Source organism: Xenopus laevis, chromosome 1S, assembly GCF_017654675.1.
Source record: "Xenopus laevis strain J_2021 chromosome 1S, Xenopus_laevis_v10.1, whole genome shotgun sequence".
NCBI lineage: Eukaryota > Metazoa > Chordata > Amphibia > Anura > Pipidae > Xenopus > Xenopus laevis.
Window position 1 is genome coordinate 141,304,842 of NC_054372.1, and position 20,885 is coordinate 141,325,726.

The window sequence follows — 20,885 nt, forward strand, 5'->3', positions numbered from 1 at the left end:
ACTTCGACCATCTAATTGGTCAAATTCGAATGGAATGATTCAAACGATTCGAAGTAAAAATCGTTCGACTGTTCAACCATTTGATAATCTAAGTACTGTCTCTTTAAAAAAAACTTCGACTTCATACTTCGCCATATTAAAGCTACTGAAGTGCAATGTTAGCCTATGGGGACCTTCCAGAGCACTTTTCTAAGTTTTTTTTGATCCAATAAAAATCATTTGATCGCTTCAAATCGTTCGAGTCGAAAGATTTTATAGTTCGATCGAACGATTTTTATTTGATCGTTTGATTGAATCTTTTGCGCTAAAATCCTTCGAATTAGTTATTTGAATTCGAAGGATTTTACTTTAAGGGTTTTTTAACCCTCGAAATTCGACCCTTGATAAATCTGCCCCTAGATGTCAGTATTCAATCAGGGATGAATTCAATCAAGGGCCGAATTTCGAATTTAAAAAAACTTCGAAATTCTAATTCAAAAAGACCAATCAAAATTAAGTCGAATTTTTTTTTTGGCCGAATAGGTCAGTTTTTGATGAAATAGGCCCAAAGATGGCTGAATTTGAATTGTACAAATCGAAGTAATAGTGCATTCGATCAAATTAGAATCAAAGTTTCCCCCCCCAAAAAAATTTGATTTTTCAAAGTCCACTAATTGACTCCAACTAGGTTCTAGGAGGCAACAATTCGGCAGGTTTTAGATGGCGAATGGTCGAAGCTGCATTTTTAAAGAGACAGTACATGATAAATTTCAATACAGGTATGGGACCTGTTATCCAGAATGCTTGGGACCTGGGGCTTTCCGGATAATGGATCTTTCCATAATTTGGATCTTCATACCTTAAGTCTACTAGAAAATCATATAAATATTAAATAAACCCAATAGGCTGGTTTTGCTTCCAATAAAGGTTAATTATATCTTAGTTTGGATCAAGTACAAGGTATGGTTTTATTATTACATAGAAAAAGGAAATTATTTTTAACATTTCGGATTATATGGATAAAATGAAGTCTATGGGAGACGGTCTTTCCGTAATTCGGAACTTTCTGGATAACTGGTTTCCGGATAACTGATCCTATACCTGTATTAGAATTTTCTAATGTTTTTCAAATTCGAATCGAATTTGGACTATTCCCTAGTTGAGGTACACAAAAATAGCTTGAAATTCAAATTTTTTTAATTCGAAAATTCACCTCGACCTTTGATAAATCTGCCCCTTAGACTTACATGATGGAAGGGTGATTTAAAAAGGGTGTGCATTGGAAGTTCCTCTCCTTTCGAACCACACTTTTTTTTTCTAAACCTTGCCCTCCTCCCCTGTTACATATTTGTTTTTTTCCATCTTTTTTCTTTTTCATTTTTTAAAAATTCCTTATTTCCAGTGTTTTATTTTTTTCCCCTCTTTTCTTATTCCTGCCATTGTTTTTACCCCTTTACTCTTCTTTCACTCAGGTAACTATTGAGCTCATATTCAACTCTCTCTTCTGCTGTACACTACATTGTAATATTTTATCTGTTTACTGTTCATCCTCCAAAAATAATACTCACAATTGTTAATATAAATCAAACACAGCAAAGTTAACTAGGACATCATATATATATTCATGTGTTTAGATGGCAGCAGGCCCCAACCCTCACCTCCCACTGCATTCCTCAAGAGTTAAAACCAGAGGAAGCTGTTGCAGGATCGGTTGTGTAGAGAGCTCACACTAAAAATAGAAAAATGGAAATTCAAATCTTAAAGATACCAGGGACAGCTTTTTGTGACTTAAGATGGAATCCATTATCTGGAAACCCATTATCCAGAATTACAGGATGGTCTTTTCGCACAGACCCACAGACCCCAATTTAATCAAATAATTAAAATTTGTAAAAATGATTTCCTTTTTCTCTGTAATAATAAAACAGTACCTTGTACTTGATGCAAACTAAGATATAATTACTACTTATAAGAGGCAATAGAAGCATATTGGATTTATTTTATATTTAGATGATTTTTTAGAAGATTTAAGGTATGGAGATCCAAAATATGGAAAGATCCCTTATCCTGAAAACCCCAGGTCCCAAGCATTCTCGTTCCCATACCTGTAATGTAAGAAGAGTAACAAGAGCTTTTTGTGACATAAGAGTTATTTATGTAATAATCATGAGTTTTGCAAAGTAACTTGTGATTTTTGAGTGAAGTGGATAACTTTGTTTAGTGTTCATGTTCCTCGGAATAATGAAACATTAGTTGTGTAACCATGTCTCTCAACATTGTCATATGTGATCTAGAGGAATTGGCTTTATCTTGATTTTTGATCCATTATATAATTTTTCAGATGATGAGCTGGTGATAAACCCCAAGGTTTTTCCATGTATTAACCTGGGTGACATTGTTGAAATCGCTCATCCAAATGACGAATACAGGTAATTTTCAGAAATCTATTACTGTTCTCTATAATTCTCAAGACATTGACTTTTTTTTTGTTAATAATCGGGAAAAGGAATTTTAGCAATTATATAGGCACTGTACTTTACAGTCTCACATCAAGCAGTTGAGCCATACAAATGAGATTCTTGCAATACCTTTTTATAAAATATTTTATACTTAACACAAAACCACACATCATATGCTGACATTGCTGTGAGTTGAAGGGGATACTGCCATCAATTATTACCCCCCCCCCCGTTTAGATAACCCTATTTGTTTCTCACATACATTTTAAATGGATTGTGATGTGTCATATTACTGTTTTTTACTTTTTTTGTATTTATGTATATAGAAAGTAGTGATACACCCAATCCACAGTTTTAGGATTTGCTTAAATGCTGAATCCACTGCAAAAGTATACCAAACTGAATCCGATCCCTAAATTTAATGTGTAACTGAGAAAAATAAGATGCAGAAAAGGAATCAATTAGCAAAAGTCATGTGACAACAAGGTTTCAGATTCTGATTTCATTCATCTGATTTCATAAATTCTAAAAACAATGCTGAACCGAATTATGGATTCAGCACATCTCTATTTAAAGGATCAGAGGCTTGAATCTTCCACTTTGATAGCTATAAGTAGATGTAGACCTCCCAGGACACATCACAGTAAATTAAAGGAAAACTACCCCCAAAATGAACACTGAAGCAACAGATTCATATTAAGTGGCATATTAAAGAATCTTACCAAACTGGTATATATATTTAAGTAAATATTGCCCTTTTACATCTCTTGCCTTGAACTGCCATTTTGTGATGGTCTGTGTGCTGCCTCAGAGATCACCTGACCAGAAATACTACAACTCTAACTGTAACAGGAAGGAGTGTTGAAGCAAAAGACACAACTCTGTCTGTTAATTGGCTCATGTGACAAGTATGGTTTGTTGGTGTGTTTGTGTGCACAGTAATTCGTATGATCCCAGGGGACGGCCCTTTTTTTTTTAAATGATAATTTTCTATTTATGTTTACCCAATGGCACATACTACTTGAAAAGTATATTATTATGAAAATGGTTTATTTGCATGAAGCAGGGTTTTACATAAGAGCTGTTTTTATACTACATTGTTTGGAGGGTATAGTTTTCCTTAAACCTTTCAGATAGATATTAAAGAGGTTGTTCACCTTCAGACACTTTCAGTTCAGTTTCAGATGGATCACCAGAAATAAAGACTTTTTCCAATTACTTTTTCTATTTGTGACCATTTTTCTAATATTGAAGTTTAAACGAGGGGGAGTTGCCGACTCTTGAACTGTTCTAATTTAATACATTTAGTTGATACATTTGTTATCTTTCTCCCTGCTGAGCAGAATCTTGAGTTTCATTAAAGGCAGCTGTTAGAATTGATACAATTGTTGCTAATATTTCAAATATAATGAGAAGTGTAGCATTTAGCTAATGGTAGCAAGTAAATGTAGCAAATTGTAACCAGGCCCGGACTTGTGGCGAGGCCCTAAAGGCCCGGGCGGCAAATTCCTATGGTGGCATGCCGCCCAGCCGCTATATACGGAGCACCAGGGACACGCAACTCAGAGCGGTGTGGGCACTATGACCGCACGGCCTAGGGGCACCCGCCACTCAAATCTGGATTGTAACAATTCGGAATGCTTCAAATCACAGCTTAAATTCAGGTAAAATAGTAAAGATTAAAGATGGAAAGCAACTGAAAAAGTATTTGTTTTGTAGTTTTCAGCATCTATTGTTTTCTGCATTATTTTCTGAAACAAAAGCTTTTTTCATGAGTTTATATCTAGAATACCTGCCAGGATTGCCCCTTTTTGTGTGAATGGAAATAAAAACCATATGATAACAATGTGCATGTCTGCATAGATATTCTGCAGTGGTCTGCTTTGTTTGTAAAGGTTCAGTTGTCAGCTGAAATGGTTTTAGATAAAGAGCAACATTACATCTGATTACAGTACAGCCAATTATGAAAAATTGATAATCCCACAGTCTGTAGACTTGTTGCAATTCATTCTGCTACAACAGTTGCATTTTTCACATTGCTACTGTAGTGGGTAATTAAGCTGAAGTCACACAGTGGTGCACTTAAGTGTGAGCTAGATCAAGATGGACTTGTAGTTTTGCTGGCTTGATGTAACAAAATAATTTTTCATCTTTTACCAGTCCCCTTCTCCTGCAGGTGAAGTCACTGAAAGAAGATTTGCAAAAAGGTACCATTTATTATCTTCACCTTCTCATGGGTTCTGGGTTATGAGTCATGTGCTGAAGTCATGACTGACCATTTATTCTTTTGCCAGAAACTGTTAGTATTGACCAAACAGTAGCCCAAGTGTTCCGTCTAAGGCCATACCAGGATGTTTATGTAAATGTTGTTGACCCTAAGGTAAGATAACTAAAAATCCTTCATCTATTTAAGCTAATCAAGCAAAGCAAATATAAAAATCACTGTTTTGTTATTACTGCTGCAAATGCAAACATTTATTATAGGTTGAATTTTGAATCCATCTGAAGTTTTTTAACTCTTTTAAATTCTAATACACACAATCGAAATTCGATTCGGGGTTATTTAATAAAAAAAAAACTCGCATGAATTTTACCATCTCAAATCGAATTTGACCAAACTCGATTCAAGTTTTTTCTCAGACAAAAAACTTGAATGTCAGGAAGGCCACTAACATGTCCAAATTGGTCCCTGGACCTCTCCCATTGACTTATACATGAACTATTCCGGTTTTAGGTAGCGAATAGTTGAATTTGAGTTCTTAAAGGGCCAGAGTGTGATGAATCTCGAAATTCGAATTTTAATTAAAACTTGAATCGAGTTTGGATAATTCACAATTCGAATTTTCAAGATTTTTGACCATAGAACAAATGTGAATATTCAAATTCGAATTTTCAATTTGACCTTTAATAAATCTGCCCCCTAATGTTGCATCATTGTATTTGTTGGTTTTAATTATTTCAGTGATAAAACTAAGGGCACCAGAGAACTGCATCAATGCAATGCATCACAGGTCACCCTGAACATGGTGACCTGTGGCAATTCTCATGAATGACAATGGGAAATAATATGTGTAAAGTATTGGGTTGTGGCTCTAAGATGGAAAAGGGGAGAATGTCTGTGAGCATGGTTACTTTAGAGATGTTTTTCTAACAACATTCGGTAAACCTATTCAGAGAGGCCTTATTTAGTCCATTAAATGACCATCTAAAATTACAATAAAAATCAACAGATTCATGCTAGGTAGCCACGAAATTGTGACCATGATCTGGTGCTACAGAAAAAACGTTCATCCCCACCTGTCACAGCTCAGTCTTGAGTGTTTGCCAGCAGTAGGGGTGTCTGTGTGTCAACCAGGATGCTTATTTTGGTAAAACATTAGAAATGGTGAGATGTCAGACTGTTTATCACTACTGTTTAAAGTTTAGTTTCTCCAACATGCACCTTCTTCAAACAGCACAATAAACCTTCTACTTACTGTGTATAGAACGCTACACAAAAATATAATGAAATGCAAATCTTACTTTGAAATGTGTGCAAGAAAACCATTAACTTGCTTATTTCCAATATTTGTCTGCAAAAATTATATTATCACTGTATATTGAAATCAAGCACGTTTTGCAACATTCAACAACTTTTTCACAGTTTTTTAGCTATTGCAACAGTACATTTCCAGATTAATACTCCAAACTGCAACTGGTCCTCGATACTTTTTTGTTCTTTCTGTGCAGTTGCCAGTGCACTGCGGAACTTGCATTTAAGACTGAGTGGCAGACAACCATTAAAACTAAATGCCTGTAGCTGTAAGAACAGATCACAACTTGTTACATGCTGCTTTTGATAATAATAAATAAACACATTAATGCATGAAAAAAGCATTTGACACATTAAAATCTGAAACAATGCAGAGCTGCAGAGTTCCTGGTGGAGTTTGCCATTATCAACCCAAAATATTGGAATCACAGTGACCATAAATATTTGTACTTTCTAAGGTTATACAGGTATAGGACCTGTTATCCAGAATGCCCGGGACCTGGGGATTTTCCGGAGTACGGATCTTTCCGGAATTTGGATCTTCATACCTTAAGTCTACTAGAAAATCATGTAAACATAAAATAAACCCAATAGATTGGTTTTGCTTTTAATGAAAAATTATATCTTAGTTTGGATTAATTACAAGGTACTGTTTTATAATTTAAGAGAAAAAGGAAATCATTTTTAAAAATTTGGATAAAATGGAGTCTATGGGAGACGGCCTTTCCGTAATTCGGAGCTTTATGGATAACAGGTTTCCAGATAACTGTTCCCATACCTGTATTTACATTCTTAATTTTGATTACATAATGATGAAATATTTTAGCACACAAGGGAAATAAGCAAATGAATAATTGCAAACTATATTGGACTTTTATTTGAAAGCAAAAGAAAAGGCCTATGCAGAAGTAGGATCCTCTTTGACCTTAACAAATTTAGAAATGAGTATCCCAAGTATTTGAGAAACACTGGTTAAAGCAATATCCTGAGACCGAAACTATTTTTGAAAATTCTTTCTCACTTTCTAGGATGTGACTCTTGATCTTGTGGAGTTAACTTTTAAGGACCAGTACATAGGTCGTGGAGATATGTGGAGGCTGAAAAAGAGTTTGGTAGGGTTTGGGAGCATTATCAACTTTTGTAAAGAAAAAATGGTCCAATTTCACTATACTAACTGTAACCTCTCTGCACTACTAGGTCAGCTCCTGCGCTTACATAACTCAGAAAGTGGAGTTTGCTGGAATTCGGTATGTAAACGTTACTATTCTTGGGTAGTTTTATATACCCTAAAGATCATAGCCTGTTAATTTTTTCTTTTATTGTACTTTCTATCATTTCCATTGTTGTACTTTATAATTGCACTCAATTATGAATTCTACATTTAAGATAATCTAGATATTCAATTTGTTAGGCAGAGAAGCATGCGCAATATGTAAAATGTATAGGGTTTTTAAAAGTAAAGTATTTATTTTTATATTGTACATTGCTGGCCGGTGGCCATTAGTGTTTTTCTGTCTTTTGATCCACTTAAACCACTCCAAAGGGCTGTATGTTACAAGTGGAAATTGCCATATCCATGTTTATCTTGCCAGACATAGTTCCATAGTTAAGTTAAGTTGAAAGAAGACCAAAGTCCATCAAGTTCAACCCCAGCCTCCATACATACATACATGCACTCAAACCAACCCTACATACACTCACATAAACTGCACAAACCAATATCTATACTTACTGTAGATTTTTATATCATAGTATCCTATGATATTATGCTTGTCCAAGAAAACATCCAAGCCACTCTTAAAAACAGAATCAGCCTAACCTACGCTGTTTGAAATGAAAGTTTATTTTGCTATAGTCTAAAGAGATGGCTTCTGGTACAGTGATCCTATTTATGGAGAAAAAGGTCCGCTGATAATTTTCTATAATGTCCCCTAATGTACTTGTGAAATGCAATCATGTCCCCTCGCAAGTGTCTTTTTTTCCAGAGAAAACAACCCCAATCTTGACAGTCTACCATCATAATTTAAGTTTCCCATTCCTCAAACCAGTTTAGACTAGGGATGCACCGAATCCAGGATTCGGTTCGGGATTTGGCCTTTTTCAGCAGGATTCGGATTTGGCTGAATCCTTCTGCCCGGCTGAACCGAATCCTAATTTGCATATGCAAATTAGGGGCATGGAGGGAGATGGTGTGACTTTTTGTCACAAAACAAGGAAGTAAAAAATATTTTCCCCTTCACACCCCTAATTTGCATATGCAAATAAGGATTCGCATTTGGTTCAGTATTCAGCGGAATCTTTCGCAAAGGATTCGGGGGTTCGGCCGAATCCAAAATAGTGGATTCGGTGCATCCCTAGTTTAGACATTAGTTCTAAAAGACACAATGTAGTTTTCCCAGAACTGTTTGGAGTTTTACAATTCATTTTTTTAGACTAGAAAGTTGCTTAATTGAAGTTTGTGTGGTATCTCTAACCTGTTATTGTCTCTGATATGCAGAGCACAAGTTGGAGAATTATGGGTTAAGAGCGAGAAGGTCACCTGTGGGTACATCAGTGAAGACACACGAGTATGTATATATTCACATGTAGTATGGTACTTATTGTAGTCTTGTTTTGTTTCTTACAGATACATATACAAATCTATAATGTGTCTGATGTACTCATTCTTTACACCAGTGTCTTATCGGATATTATTTATTTTCTCTGCAGGTTGTGTTCAGGTCCACTTCAGCCATGGTGTATATATTCATACAAATGAGCAGTGAACTATGGGACTTTGATATATATGGTAAACAGTCCTGGGACAGGAGGTAGTACAGTGTGTGTGTTTGTGTTACAGACCTTCAGATGGGAATACAACATTTTATTCAGTAAATCTACTTGTTGTCTGTTCCTTCTTTTGGCTGACTGGCTAATGAATGAAGCCATTGTTGTTTAATCAGAAAGTATATTCGTTTGCCTTTTCACATTCACAGATTTTCCCTTCGTGTGTTTATAAAATCTTTTTTTCTAGAGAAACCTTTAATTTCCAACAGATTTCTCTCTCTTTTTCATAAAAAAAGTATATAACCACAGCATAAACTCCATCCACTGCCTTAAAATATAGACAAGGGGAAACACCAAATAACATACATTTTGTAAATCTGTAAAAATTCAATCAAATTCCAAATTATAAATATACATTTCTCAGTAAAGGGCTTGGATCCTCAGAGCAGTTTTATTCCAGTATCTGAATCCTAAGTCATGTTTCGCCATCCACTATATATTCACTAAGGTATGAAATCACTATATTTTCATTTAAATATGTGGACTGGACTAGAAAATAGCATTTTATTTTTAACACATACCAATTTATTCTTGTTAGCATACGTAGTATCTGCTTCTGTAGTTTGGAAGCTTATAGATGATATAACATTAAGGTACCATTGCCATTTTATATTATATATATATATTTTTAAATATTTCTATTTAAAACATAAGTATCACTACTTGCACAGTGCCACATTGTGATGTTTTAATTGGAACCAGCCAATGCTACTTTCATGTGAGCTTTCATTTATGTGTATTTTCTGCCCCAGGTGATCTGTATTTTGAGAAGGCAGTAAATGGATTTCTGGCCGATCTCTTTAACAAATGGAAGGTAAAAGTTACACATGACATATCATTTTCACCTTGATTTATGGTACCTTTAATTAAGCAATGTCTTTTTTTTTTTTTGCTTTTTTAGGAGAAGAACTGCAGTCATGAGGTCACAGTGGTTCTATTCTCTAGGACCTTTTATGATGCAAAGTGTATTGGTTTGTTAAATTATGTCATTAAAATTTGATGTTTGCATCATTTTTTAGCAATATCAAAATGTAAGAACATAGTTTACTTTATGATTTAAAGCTGCATTTCTACCAATGAGTTAAAGCATGGATTGTGTCATCAAAAGGGTTCACTTTTAAGGGTTAGAAAATGCGTGGTGTCTGTGCATTACATGATCTTTTCAATTGCCCTGTCTGTTCTTTATATTTTAGAGGACTTTCCAGATGCTCACCGTAATGCATCCATCATGCAGGATCACAAGGGCATATTCTATGAAGACTTCTACAAGTATAAAACCTCATTATGTAATAGCCTCTCCCCTCCATTTCTCTGTTTCCCATACTTAAAGCTTTACGTATGCCACTTGCCTGTGTTTCCTTTTGTTGTACAAATGAGATATGTTTGGTATTCAAGCATGAAAGTGCAATATTTTGTTAAAGGGAAAACACCCCCCTTTTTGGCATGAGCTCGTGCAATTGGGCTTATGTAGAAAATGTGCATAGATATTATCTGAATGCCCAGAAATAAATATAAATGCAGTTTCTTTTCATGTAGACATGGAAGGTTACCAGATTGAAAGGAAACTATGATAGTCTATCTGGTTTGTCAGAGTATGGTGGTTTCCTTTCAATCTGTGGCATCAGGGCCAGAACTAGGGGTAGGCAGAAGAGGCATTTGCCTAGAGCGCAATGCTTGAGGGGCGCCAGGCACATACCTTCCCTGTTTCCTAGTCCCGGTTTGGTTGAGCGGATGTCCTCCTGTTTGTGCGCATGTGATTGCTCGTCTGTGTATGTATGCTTACGTATGTCCACACAGGGAGGTGGGGGACAATGTGGCTGGTCAGGTTGCCTAGGGTGCCCATCCCTGTGTGGCATCAGGTATGTCTTGAGAAAAATGTAATTATATTTTAAGTTCAGATAGTCAAATACTATCAGGCAGAATCTTGTCAGTATTCAAACAGACTCTCTCATCATGCTATCTGGTGGTGATATTCAACTCTGCAGAGAAGAGAAGTGGCCTTAGTGTACACTGATAAATAATACTTTATTAATCAACATGACATGGCAATGTAACTTTACTCTTTGACATAAATTGCCCTCAATATTTCAGATGAAATCTCAGTTTTAATTACTATACCATTACTTCCCATTGCTCTTGTTAGATCCCATTCATTCCTTAATTTTGAATTACTCTTTGGTATGACAGGGTTGTTGTACAGAATGAGAGACGAGAAGAATGGACTTCCTTGCTAGTCACCATTAAGAAACTTTTCATTCAGTACCCAGTGCTTGTGCGACTGGAAAATGCAGGTAGCAATTGCTGTTGATTAAGATAAATATCCCCTATTTATCCAGTCAATGCAATATTTATTTCTAACATTGTCTCCTGACAGAGGGCTTTCCCCCAGCACATAATTCTACTTCAGATCAAGGAAATTATCTAGAGGCCATTAACCTCTCCTTTAATGGTGAGTGGCTGTGAGGGGAAAAAGTTATTTAGTGGGTGACTGGAGATAAAAGTAGTGGCTGACACATTTGCCTGTAACCTATTTCTTTCACCTTTGCTTCCAGTGTTTGACAAGCATTACATAAATCGCAACTTTGACCGAACTGGTCAGATGTCTGTTGTGATCACTCCAGGTGTGGGTGTTTTCCAAGTGGATCGTTCACTAATGATTCTGACCAAGCAGCGAATGATTGATAACGGTACTATAGAGATTAATGTATACATTACTGGTCTCTTAAAGACAATTTGCTTGTGAATGAGGGGAATAATATGTCTGTTTGCATAAACTGCTATTACTGATGAAGAAAAATTAGAATTTGTCTAAGTTAAGAACATGTTGTCTACATCTGTGCAGGGATTGGTGTGGATTTAGTATGTATGGGAGAGCAGCCGCTTCATGCTGTTCCACTTTTCAAGGTGAGCCTCTGTTCCAATACAGTTTACACGACCAATACAATCTGATGTTTGTTACATTTTGTTGGGAATGCACCAGGGCTTTTGATGTTAGTGTTGATCTTTTGGATTCTGTGAATATCGTGGGAAATATTTATATAAGAGTTGTGAATGGTATTTCTTGTTGTTGTTGTTTCATAATTTCTATTGGTTATATTTCAGCTGCACAATCGTTCCAGTCCAGGAGATTCACGGCTTGGAGATGATTATAACATCCCTCACTGGATTAACCATAGGTGAGTAAGAATATGTTCATCTGGGAGTTTTTAATCAGGCAAAATACTATCTTAATTTATCTTCCCAAACAGCTTCTACACGTCGCAGAGCCAGCCTCTAAATAACAGCTTTACCCCACGCATCAAACTGGCACCTCGCAAGGTACTGTGGGAGATGAAAAGACCCATTATTGGCAGTCAACAGAAAGGGACTTAAACATATAATAATGAATATACTACTTGTAAATAAATAAGCTTCATAGGAAGCAAAAGACTGTGCAGTGGGATCATACATGTTAAAGGGATACTGCTGTCATCTATATATAACCATTACATTTTAACACAAACTTTAACTGTGTTCTTCTTTTATTTTCTGCCTGATGTTTGTTTCAGATTGTACACCTTTATATAATTAATAGGGCACATAAGCAAGTGCAGTGAGCACAAATGCCATGTTTTTTTCCAACAATGAAGCACTTTCCCCCTGAATTCTGGCATCACTGTAGCCACAAAGGGGCAATGCATTTGGTGCTGTTGCACTGCACCTACTTCAGTTGCATCAGATTCACCAAAATGAATGTACCTGCACATGCAGCAATTGAGCCAAATAAATTTTCAAGTCTGCCTGGCTTCATTTCTGTTGTTCACTGCCATCATTTTCAGTTTTTGGTGTACGAGTGACATGTGCCCTATTCTTTTGGCAGCCTTGAGGTTTCTCTGCATCAATAGGCACATCAGCGCTCAATACAACAGAAGGCAGAAAATACTGAATTGTACTAAGTGCAAATATATGGAAGTGCAAGGAACAGATTTACAATTGACTGGTCAAAGTGTGTGGCCTGCAACTGCACTTGCTGACGTACATGAGCCCTAATGAGTTTAATGCATCTATTTACTTTGTATCAGCTAAAACTCCTTATCTCTTAGGGCTTGTACCTGCGTTCCATCAAAAGCAACCGTAGAGGAGCGCAGGTCCAGATACAGACAATTCTTCTTTAATGGGGTGTTCTCACAATGACACATGTAAACAACTGAAGCCTGGTGGAATGCAATATGCTGTGTTCCACCTGTGTTCAGTGCTTACTTGCGTTATTGTGAGGATGATACACCCAAGGTTAAATCAGCCACAGGAAAGTCAAGCAGCAATGTATGAAATGTTAACAAGACATTCATATAAAGGTACTTGATGTTGGTTTTTCTTGAGGTACAGTGCCTCTCCTTACCACAAAACAAAATGCAAGCTGGTGATTTGTCAGAAAGGAAATCGATTTAGACACACAAGACATGGATTTCTTTAAGATTCTTGTATGTTTTTTAGTAGTAAAAGCTTCTTTTATTTTTTAATTCAAAACTGAACATTTTATTTGATGACAAGCCTCCTTTAAAGGGGCTGTTCACCTCTTGAGTTTACTTTTAGTATGAGGTAGATAATCATATTTGACTATTTGTGGTTTTGGTTATTTAGCTTTTTATTTAGCAGCTATCCAGCTTGCAGTTTGAGCATTATGGTTGCTAGGGTCCATATTACTCTAGCATCCATTCATTAATTTAAATAAGAGACTGGGATATGTATAGAAAAGGACCCGAATAGAAAAGGTAGCAATAGCAGTAAATGTGTAGCTTTACAGAGCATTTGTTTTTAGATGTTTTAGATGCTCAATTTGAAAGCTGTAAAGAAAAAGGCAAATAATACAAAATCTATAAAAATAATAAATAATGAACACCAATGGAAAAGATGCTTAGAAGTGGCCATTCTATAACATACTAAACATTAACCTAAAAGATGTATATACAATATTCTTCTTGGTTTATATTTGTGAAAATCCATTCTTACCTGTAACAACTTTTTATTTATTTATTTTTGCAGACAAATAGTGAGAAAGGAAGACCTGGAAGAGACCCATGTAAGAATCCTTGCTTATTATATTATTATATGCCATAAAAATGTATGACCTTTTGGCACGGTATGGTTCCTTGGTATGTTTGTGCAATAATTTTGTGACAACTGGCACACCCATATAAATTATCTTCACTTCTCTATTTTTGTTGTATCAAAGTCCAATGTTTCGGTCCTCATTAGGACCTTTTTTAAGGAAGATACAATGCCATTTCAACAAACTTTAAGTAACCTAATGTGTTTGAACTAACTAATCAGTGCTCGCTATCTGAATCAATCAATTAATCAATTAACATGTGACCATCTTCGCCATTATAAGGTATAAAATTTCGACCCAGATGTTATGATATAATAATTATATATCTATTTGTTCGACATTTAATTCTGGTAATACTTTTTTTTTACAGTGATAGGAAATGTATGTGTGTGTGTGTATATATATATATATATATATATATATATATATATATATATATATATATATATATATTATAGTACAAACACCTGCACTCTGTCCACTTTTTTCTCCAGGCCGGGTGCTCGGTCAAAGTCTTTATATATGCATAGAATGGACCAGCACACCGTTTTCTTCAATCAAACGTGTTTATTCAATACACACTGTGCATCCAACGTTTCGGCCCGCATCCGGGCCTTGATAAAGGCCCGGATGCGGGCCGAAACGTTGGATGCACAGTGTGTATTGAATAAACACGTTTGATTGAAGAAAACGGTGTGCTGGTCCATTCTATGCATATATATATATATATATATATAGCAAGAAATGACCAGCAACACCGAGTTCTTTAGTGAAAAATATCAAATTGTATTCATGTTACATGTGGCTTTACATGTAACATGAATACAATTTGATATTTTTCACTAAAGAACTCGGTGTTGCTGGTCATTTCTTGCTACATTATCTGCTTCATTTACCTTGCACCCGAGGTAAGCCCTGAAGGCGGTGTGCTGCCCATTTGGACTCTTTACATATATATATATATATATATATATATATATATATATATCCATGCTACAGCATTACACTGGTCACAAAATCATTGCACAGATGTACCAAGATGTTTTTGTCATTTACAATTATATATCTCATACTTATGATTTGTCTTTAGCCATAGGAAGCCCCAAAGAGACAGAGAATGCGCTTCCCATACAAGTAGATTATGATGCTTATGACTCACAGGTCTTCCGTTTGCCGGGCCCATCGATGGCACATCGAAACACGACATTCAGGTAAAATTCATTTAGAGTTTATTTAAAGAATTTAAGGAGCTAAGAACATTTCTTTTTCTTATATTTAAAGGGGTTGTTCACCTTCCAAAATTGTATCAGATGTTTTCAGATTTAAAACAGAATGAAACACCACAGACAGGAAAATTAAAGTGGTGATTCACCTTTACGTTAACTTTTAATATGTTATAGAATGGTCACTTCTTTGTTATTTTTTTTATAGTTTTTATTTTGAATTATTATTTGCCCTCACTCTTATCAGCTTTCAAATAGGGGTCATTGACCCTACCTAAAAAAAACAAATGCTCTGTAAGGGTACAAATGTATTGTTATTGCTACTTTTTATTATTCATCTTCCTTTTCAGGCCTCTCCTATTCACATCCGAGTCTCTTAATTAAATCAGTGCATGGTTAGGGTAAATTCAAACCTGGCAACCAAATTGCTGAAATTGCAACTTGTAGCACTGCTAAATAAAAAGCTAAATAACTCAAATAATAAAAAAAGAAAAACAGTTGCAAAATCTAAAAATATCACTTTCTAAAAAGTCTAAAATCACTTTCTCAAAGTTAAGCAACCCCTTTAAACTCTACCTTTCAATGTAAAAAAAAATGGAAATCAACTGAAAAAGTCTTTATTTGTGGTGAAGATTCTGAACACAATTGAACTGAAAAAAGTGTTTTAGCCCCTAAGGGCTAAAGTTGACCTTTTTTTCTTCTTTTCCTCCTGTTGCTGCTTTGGCAAAATGTAATTTTACTTAATGTATTCTAAGTAAGGAGATGAATATGTGTAAATGGCTATACAGTAGAACCTGCATTATATATTGCTGGTACTGGTATTAGATAAATTATCTAGAAACCCATTATCCAGAAATTTCCTAAATACAGAAAGGCCATCTCCCATAGATTCCATTTTATCCAAATAATCCACATTTTTAAAAATGATTTCCTTTTTCTCTGTAATAATAAAACCTGTACTTAATCCAAACTTAGATATAATTAATCCTTATTGGAAACAAAACCAGCCTATTGGGTTTATTTAATGTTTAAATGATTTTCTAGTAAACCTAAAGGGGTGGTTCACCTATTGTTTTCCAATTGATCACCAGAAATAACGACTTTTTCCAGTTACTTTCTATTTTCTATGTGTCATAGTTTTTCTAACATTGAAGTGTAAAGTGTAATTTTTCACCTTCTAAAGCAGCTCTGGGGGGGAGGGGGGTGGGCGACCCTTTAAACTGTTCTATATTGATACATTTAGTTGACACATTTCTTATCTTTGTCCCTGCTGAGCAGTATCTCTGCGTTTCATTACAGACAGCTGTTAGAATTGATACAATAGTTGCCAATACTCCAGAGATGCTGCTGAGAAATGTATCAACTAAATGTTGCAAAGTTGTAACAGTTCAGAATCTGCACACACTGAAAAAACAGTAAAAAATAAATAATAGAAAGTAATTGAAAAAAAGTCTTTATTTCTGATGAACAATCTGAAAACAACTGAACTGAAAAAAAGTGTTTGGAAGGTGCACAAACCCTTGGAGGTATGAAGATCCAAATTACGGAAAGACCCTTTATCTGAAAACCCCCGGACCCCAAGCATTCTGGATAACAGGTCCACCACAAAAAATGTGAGCAACCTAAAATCAGGGTATGTAAAATTGAGGTTTCACTGTATTTTAACAAGGCTCTGTTATGGCAATAAGGCATTGTATTGCACACAAAGGGGTCATCTTTGTTAAAACAACCAAAACAGATATTTTAAAAAAGAGAAACCTATAGCAAATGGCTGATTTTTTTTCTCCTAAAAAGTGTAGTCCATAGTGGTAAAATAATTGAAAAGGGGGTCATGATTTAAATTTTCAAGCTTAGTGGTGTTTATTTTTATAATTATGCTTCATATTTAAATTTGTTTAATTATGAAGCATATACACATGGAATACCCATCAACGTGAAAAATGTTTTTCCAATAAATTTTGATAACCAGTCTTATATTCATAAAATCAGTCCCCCAGAAGCAGCCCATCTTGTCAAGTGTAGGGTATTATCTGAGTTTGAGGCAAGAAACCTGAAACTCTATCGCTTCTGCCACTTATAACTATAGCAACTTCTTCTCTAATACCACTTTGTTTTGTCCTGTTAGAAAAGTAATTGTTGGACTTTTTCACTTCCAGACCCCTTGAAGTTCTTGGTCCCTTAGCTACAGATCTAGGAGAAAATCTATTTATCATCCACAATTCCAAGAATATCTAGGCCAGCAAGCTCATTTTTAACCCAAATTTCTTGAGATTTCATTTTTTTCAGTCCAGGGGATAAAATAGGCATTCGCCCAAAGTCTAACTTTGGATACTCCCCATTGGTCAAAGTCAGCCCAACAGTTTGGGAACACCTGTATTAAAAGGTACAACCCTGGAGTTAAATGATAATTGCCTTATTTAATGTGAACTGTGCAGTTTATAGTGCATTTCTTTCCAATGTAAATGTTTAACTCATTAAATCACAGGGTTGTTTTGAATATAGGCATCACTTATTAAAACTAACCTAATCATAACATAGTGTCAACAGAAGATGATGTTCTCCAATATGAGGTGCAAATTTAAAAAAAATCTCTCTTCAGAAACTCCTATTATTCATAAACCCACAATGCCTTTAAATGGTATAAGTGTATCCATCTTAGGCCATCTTATGTTTTTGCAGGGCAGTGCGAGACACACAGGTTCGGAAAAGTTCTTGTTCCTATGACACATCCTGCAGCCCTGTCAGTCGACCGTTAACAGCAGAGGATGGCCGTAGCCAAAATTCAGATGAGAGCTCCTTGGGAAAACTCTCCAACATCCTACTTATCCCAAGGCCTCATCTGCATCAGTATGAGGCCAGCAGCTCTTTGGGTTATACTAGCACACGAGGTAAGCTGATGTTACTTATCTTATCCGGTAACCTGATATTCTCTATGGTAATAATGTAGCACAAGAGGATAATAAATGTAAGTAATAAAGGTCATCGAGCAATAGAAGCAAAACTTGCCTTAGCTCATAAACAATAAAGGGCATTGGTCTGGGTAGTGGACGGGGGTTAATGTTACACATGTTGCTACATAACCCTCATGAATATTTTTATCTGTAGATTTCTTAGAGAGGATGATGGAATCCCAACAGCGAGATTCAAGTGCTCCTGGCAGATTCCATGTGGGCAGTGCAGAATCCATGTTGCATATCCGACCTGGGGGATACCATCCGCAGAGAGCACTCATCAATCCTTTTGCACCTTCACGTATGCCAATGAAACTTACTTCAAATCGCAGGAGGTGGATGCACACATTTCCAGTGGGTAGGTTATGCATATGATATACATACATTTATTATTAGTTTTTTAACATCTCTGCCTCTTATTTCTACTTTTTTCTCACGTTAGCTTTGTATGCACTACTATTCCCTTTTAGGCCCTTCTGGAGAAGCAATACAAATACACCACCAAACTCGTCAGAATATGGCAGAGCTACAGGGCAGCGGCATGCGTGAGGCAGCTCATTCATCTGCAGAGTTGCTAGAGTTGGCTTACCACGAAGCTACTGGCAGGTGAACAACTGAGGGCAATGAATATATAAATGTGCTTAACTAATTTTAAGGTATAAGATGCAATATGGCATACAAGTAAATATAGTTAATTTATGAGTGCAAATACAGTGTGCAAAGTGCAAATTTGAGGGCAAGTCACTATGTTTTTTACCCACAATGCAGTGAGTCCTACAGGCAGAATAATCATTAATGGGATCTAGCCAGCTTTACTTATTTGAGAAAAATAATATAATAATATAAGGATAAGTGAATAACTGCCTTCAGAATTCTGCTGCCAAATGCTTGCAAGTCTGCTAAGTCTATTGTATGTGGTTTTACTAAACTTAAGAAAATTGCAATTTTTTCTACACACAAGGATGATTTCTCAGCCCACACAGTGAATATTTCTTTTGTGAAATGTGCTCCTAATTGACACAGTGGTTCTACACTCAACAAGGGAATGCCAAGGAAACAGCACTCACTGAAATAGTAGATTTTCTTGCTTTGTTTCCTCATTCTAAAGTCTTTAATCTTTCAGTGCAAACAGGCAGGCCTCTTTTTAATGTTCAGTTTATGAAGCTCCTCCTCTTTTTCTCCAGGTCTGCTTGGGGGACATAGGGACAGTGGGGGTATAGCTGGCACCACTAGGAGGCAGGACACAATAAAAAAATAGAAACTTGATCCCTCCTCCTCCTGCTATATTCCTACTCTGTAGGCAAAGACACCCAGTTTCGTTGTGTCCTCAGGTGGTTAGGACCGTCTCCTGCATTCAGGAGTATTTTAGTATTTATTTTGCTCTACTTCTCCCCTGCCGCCTCACTACAAGGTCGATCCGGCCCTGTCTGATGGTGAACTATCTCACAGTTCCGAACAAGAAGAAGAGGACTCCCCTAAACTCTCCTCCGAGGCCATTGATTCCTCATCTCCTCAGTATTAGAGACCCTTCACTTAGAGGAGCCTGAACCTAGTTCCAGTACTTCCACCTCCTTGTTTAAGCGCCGCAGCAGGTCCTCACCTTCCTTTCCCTCTCATGCTCAACTCGAGCAAATTATCCAACAGGAATGGGACAAGCCAGAGAGACGTTTCCAGGCTAACCACCGTTTCTCAAACTATAGCCTTTTCCACAGGATCTAACGGTGGACACGCCCCCATCTTCAGTGGACACGCCTGTCTCTCGACTATCCAAGGACACTGCCTTACCAGTTCCTGATGCAGCCTCTCTCAAGGACTCCATGGACACGTCTGCATGATTGCCCCTTCTTCCCTCCAGCGACTCAGCCGTACGGGGGAGACTTCGCAGGTTTGCCGACTCCTGGAAGAATCTGACTCAAGACGCCTGGGTACACAAGGTCGTGAGTCAGGGCTACCACCTAGAATTTACTTCTCTCCCGCCCGCCGGTTCTTTATGTCCAGATATCCTCAGGGGCATAAAAAGGCTCAGGCGCTGCACAACACGTTCAACAAGCTTATCCGTTCAGAGGTCATCATCCCTGTTCTGACCGAGGAGAGATTCCGAGGCTATTACTCAAACTTGTTTGTAGTTCCCAAGAAGGATGGATCTGTTCAGCCAGTCCTGGACCTCAAGGAACTCAATACATTCATTCGACCACAAAGTGCAAGATGGAATCCCTCAGGTCTGTCATTGCGGCCATGTCCCCAGGCCAATTCCTAATCCTCATAGCTCCAAGATGGCCCCGTTGATCCTGGGTCTCGGATCTAGTACATCTCTCAGTAGAGGATCCTTGGACTCTGCCTCTCATCTCGGACCTTCTCTCTCAGGGTCCAATCCTTCACCCTTGTCCTGCCAAACTCTATTTGACGGCGTGCCTACTGAAACCGCAATCCTGAGACGGAAGGGGTTCTCTGACGCTGTCATTCTACCATGCCGTGCAGCCCGCAAACCGGTCTCCACCAAGACGTACCATTGGGTCTGGTCCACTTACCATCGGTGGTGCCAACATAATGGTTTCAATTAACTGAAGTTTTCCACTCCATACCTTCTGGCCTTTATACAGGAGGGACTGTCCTTGGACATGTCCCTCGGGTCGCTGAAATCTCAGTTTTCGTCACTTTCCATCCTGTTCCAAAGCCTTGCTCCCCGATGTTAAGATTTTTCTTCAGGGATTGGCCCACATAAAGCCCACGGTACATTCACTGGTGCCCAATTGGGACTTAACCCTAGTCCTACGTGCCCTGCAATGCGGTCCCTTTGAGCCCATGGATTCTATTCCACTTCACTGG

At 36.9% G+C, this 20,885-nt stretch overlaps 1 protein-coding gene across 14 annotated transcripts in view; it reads left to right on the forward strand.

Moving 5' to 3' along the window:
* LOC108707109 (GATOR complex protein DEPDC5) overlaps nt 1–20,885 on the forward strand; it is a 45,418-nt gene that overhangs the window by 7,890 nt on the left and 16,643 nt on the right. For 9 of the 14 annotated variants that reach the window (XR_001934222.2, XR_005965069.1, XM_041580281.1 and 6 more), the window contains exons 3-23: nt 2,321–2,408; nt 4,599–4,645; nt 4,733–4,818; nt 6,999–7,082; nt 7,168–7,217; nt 8,468–8,537; nt 8,680–8,758; nt 9,549–9,610; nt 9,698–9,767; nt 9,990–10,065; nt 10,984–11,087; nt 11,171–11,245; nt 11,349–11,483; nt 11,639–11,700; nt 11,899–11,972; nt 12,045–12,114; nt 13,819–13,855; nt 14,976–15,096; nt 17,788–17,996; nt 18,214–18,417; nt 18,530–18,665. Coding sequence is in view for 12 of the 14 variants with exons in the window: in XM_041580281.1 (XP_041436215.1) it covers nt 2,321–2,408; nt 4,599–4,645; nt 4,733–4,818; nt 6,999–7,082; nt 7,168–7,217; nt 8,468–8,537; nt 8,680–8,758; nt 9,549–9,610; nt 9,698–9,767; nt 9,990–10,065; nt 10,984–11,087; nt 11,171–11,245; nt 11,349–11,483; nt 11,639–11,700; nt 11,899–11,972; nt 12,045–12,114; nt 13,819–13,855; nt 14,976–15,096; nt 17,788–17,996; nt 18,214–18,417; nt 18,530–18,665 (1,939 nt within the window). In the remaining 2 variants the exon portion in view is untranslated. Of the gene's footprint in view, nt 1–2,320; nt 2,409–4,598; nt 4,646–4,732; nt 4,819–6,998; nt 7,083–7,167; nt 7,218–8,467; nt 8,538–8,679; nt 8,759–8,794; nt 9,245–9,548; nt 9,611–9,697; nt 9,768–9,929; nt 10,083–10,983; nt 11,088–11,170; nt 11,246–11,348; nt 11,484–11,638; nt 11,701–11,898; nt 11,973–12,044; nt 12,115–13,818; nt 13,856–14,975; nt 15,097–17,787; nt 17,997–18,213; nt 18,418–18,529; nt 18,666–20,885 lie in introns of those variants that run through there. The other 5 variants (XM_018244074.2, XM_018244076.2, XM_018244077.2 and 2 more) reach the window with 5 other exon arrangements.